We start from the raw sequence: 3,291 nt of genomic DNA, 5'->3' as shown, positions 1-3,291 counted from the left end.
AGATAAAAGTAGAGTAGTAGAAATGAGTAGAACATAGGGAAAAACATAGAGAGTTTAGTATCAATTTTCATCAATATTGTTTATGGAATCAAATGTCAAAAGAACATTGAAACAAATGAATTGAGTATTGCTAATCAAAAGTGTATTAGTGAAGTTAGTATTGGTTTAAAAGTTTTAATTGTTCAGATATTGTCCAATTACTTGGAAAGCTGGTAGTGTTTAGTCTGTCCATATAAGTCTGAGAAGAAAAAACGATGGCAAATCCAAAATGCGAATTTTGCAGGAAAAAATTTGACGTAACAACACAGTTTAGTTTTAGCACAGTTTCTGTTACAAATTTACCAAAGTCATGTCCACGGGACTTAAAAGCACCCATTTTTCACCTATATGGTTGTATTTCAAGACATATCTTCATTAGTGAGTCAGAGATGGAAATCCAATTTCAGAAAGAAGAAGCAGGATTTTTTCAAATCCCCCAATATTTATATTTGGGAACAAAACTTGTAAATATTAAAATAATCAATAACAAATGTGGATTCGACAATGCACTTATAGAAATAATATCATCCACTAAACCTTTCGATATGATGGTAGCAGATCTTGTACCATACTTACAAGGAAGCACAGAAGAACAGGCAAAAAAATTTGAAACTGTTCTGCAATATTTGTCATCAGTGCTGAATACACATTTTCCATGCAAAATATTCAATTTTGGGTCTTCGGCAACAGGATTATTCCTCAAAACGTCTGATATTGATATGCACGTGGACTTGATACCACCTGTAACGGATTCCGAAGAGTGCATGACTCACCTGAAACAATGCATAGAAATACTTATGGAAAATGACGAATTTGACAATGTTCTAGGTGTACTGAAAGCCAAAATTCCTTTAATTAAATGCGAACATCGTCCTACTGGTTTAAACTGTGATATAAAATTTAAAGGTTCTTTTGAAGTTTCAAATACAGCGCTGTTAATTCATTTTCAATCTTTGGATGAACGTATTAAACCACTGTTGTTACTGATTAAAAACTGGGCTGCAAAACTGAATTTTTTAAGAAGACATGCATTATCCAGCTACGCTCTCGCAATGATGACTGTTTTCTTCTTGCAGCAAAAGCATATGTTACCATCTGTATATTATTTGCAGTCTTCTACCTCTGACCATGGTGAATGGAACACCGAGTTCCAAAAAGATGTAGAGTTTGAAATAGAAAATAAACAAACTTTGTTTAATTTATTGGGGGATTTTTTTGAATTTTATAAAAATTTTGATTTTCAAGAAGTAATAAGCCCGCTAACTGGCACTTCACACAATAGACAGGACTTTGCAAAATCTGAAAACATACCTTTCGAATATGAAAGGTATAAATTAAAATTAGAACACGATGAAGATTTCAGAAGTTTGTACGTAAAAAGTAGTATAGTGATAATCGATCCGTTTGAATTATCAAAAAATATTACTTCAACATCTAACTACAAATTCTTGAAACTGTTTAAAGAAGCTTGCATCGTATCTGCTAAATGTTTTAAAACCGATGATGAATGTTGAAAATGCAAAGTTTTATACAGATATCCTGCTAGAACAAATATAAAGTATAATTAAGCCTATATCTCATCATGGAATAATTATAAAATCATACATGAAAAATAGAAACTTTTTGTGAACATAAGAGTTTATCTCTTATCTGCCTTGGTAAGATATCCCTTGGAGTGCCACAAGGTAGTTTTATTGCTTCCAGATATTATACATCATTTACACTGATCATACAGACATACTGGCACTCTGAAAAAGAACATGTTCTCTAGTCAGTGTTGAAAGTGTAAAGTTTCAACGTTTTTAAAAGACCTAAATCTCATATTAAAGTGTAAAAAGGTCTATATCTCATCATGGAATAATCATAAAATTATACATGAAAAATAGAACCATGTTATCAATACAAGTGTTCACTTCTTATCTGTCTTGGTAAGATATGCCTTGGAGTACCACAAGGTAGTTTTATTGCATCCATCTATTATACACCATTTACATTAACGATACAGACATACATGTTGACAGAGGTCAACAAAAGAGTTCACATCTTATCTGCTTTGGTAAAGTATGCCTTGGAGTGCCACAAGGTAGTTTTGTTGCTTCCAAATATTATACATTATTTACATTGTCGATAGAGACATACTAGCACTCTACAAAAGAACATGTTCTGCAGTCAGTGTTGATGCTTACGTTTTAGAACCGACTGACACGATCAAATATCTGGCTTTACATATAGATAAGAGGATAATCAGGAAAGAGCAGATCAAGGAAAAGGGCAACAGCTGAAAAATATAAAAAGAATATGTCACTGGCAGGAAATTGTTATAGAACTGACTGACACGATCAAATATTTGGACAAGATTAGACAAGAAGATAATCAGGAAAGAGCAGATCAAGGAAAAGGGCAACAGCTAGAAAAGATAATATGTCACTGGCAGTAATGTATCAATTTAAACTGTCCAGTTTAACGATCCTGGCAGATGGTTTCATTTTTAAGAAGATGGTACTTGTGTCTAATTTTATGGCAATTGATTCATTGGTGTATTAGTTACGCTTCTGTTTGCAAGCAAAAAGAAGTTGTTTCTTTGATTTTCATGATGTTTGAAATTATTCAACTTTTGGTGAGAAGTTAATGTCAAGGAGAAGACGTTTGGTGAGATGTTAATGTCAAGTACAATTGTTTTTGATTGGCACAAATTGTTCAAAGAAGGCCGAGACGAATCACATCAAATACGACCAAGAACATCTACTGATGGTCTACAAGTCAAAAAATCGAAGAATTGATACTGCAAAATGATTGATTGATTACTATAGAGTTTGCTGATACTATTGGATTTTCAAATGGCTCAATGTACTTCTATAATGCATCATCATACACTGCACTCGATCTTAGTGATGATTTTGAAAATTCAACAATATCATTCCGCAACCACCAATTTGCTTGATTTAGCATTGTATGACTTCTGGCTATTTTTTGAACTTGAAAAACGGTGGCTGAAAATTGTTTTGACTCGGCCATTCCGAAAGACGAGTATAAGAGTGGTTTTGAAATTGGAAAAAGAGTTGGCATAGTTTTTTTGCTTTTGAGAGAAAACATTTTGACAGGAATAATTAGATTTAGAAGAGCCAGACCAGATTTCGACTACCACAAATATTTCAAGACAAGCAAGAGTTTTTAGCTACCATTATAGATCCATTTTTTATATATAAAGACATATGCCTTATTTTGGCATTTAGCTGCAACATCAGTTTCTTG

The 3,291-nt window shown here is 32.8% G+C and overlaps 1 protein-coding gene across 1 annotated transcript; it reads left to right on the top strand.

The window, feature by feature from the left end:
• The first annotated feature begins 428 nt into the window (after window positions 1-428).
• LOC113374615 (caffeine-induced protein 16-like) lies at window positions 429-2,321 on the top strand. Its single transcript, XM_026614593.1, has 2 exons — window positions 429-1,204; window positions 2,171-2,321. Exons 1-2 carry the CDS (start codon window positions 429-431, stop codon window positions 2,319-2,321), a joined length of 927 nt encoding a protein of 308 aa, XP_026470378.1.
• Window positions 2,322-3,291: the final 970 nt, after the last annotated feature.

This window comes from Ctenocephalides felis, unplaced genomic scaffold, assembly GCF_003426905.1.
Source record: "Ctenocephalides felis isolate EL2017-DRISC unplaced genomic scaffold, ASM342690v1 CF-g0.4_SCAFFOLD_01886, whole genome shotgun sequence".
In the NCBI taxonomy this organism is placed as follows: Eukaryota; Metazoa; Arthropoda; class Insecta; order Siphonaptera; family Pulicidae; genus Ctenocephalides; species Ctenocephalides felis.
The sequence above is the reverse complement of the archived record's forward strand: the minus strand, read 5'-3'. Positions and strand labels throughout refer to the sequence as shown.

What these genes read in the sequence shown, in the direction of transcription:
- LOC113374615 (XM_026614593.1), top strand. Translation starts at nt 429, where the DNA reads ATGGAAATCCAATTTCAGAAAGAAGAAGCAGGATTTTTTCAAATCCCC. An exon ending in GAGTTCCAAAAAGATGTAGA is followed by an intron (nt 1,205 to 2,170) that starts GTTTGAAATAGA and finishes CATTGTCGATAG; the next exon opens with AGACATACTAGCACTCTACA.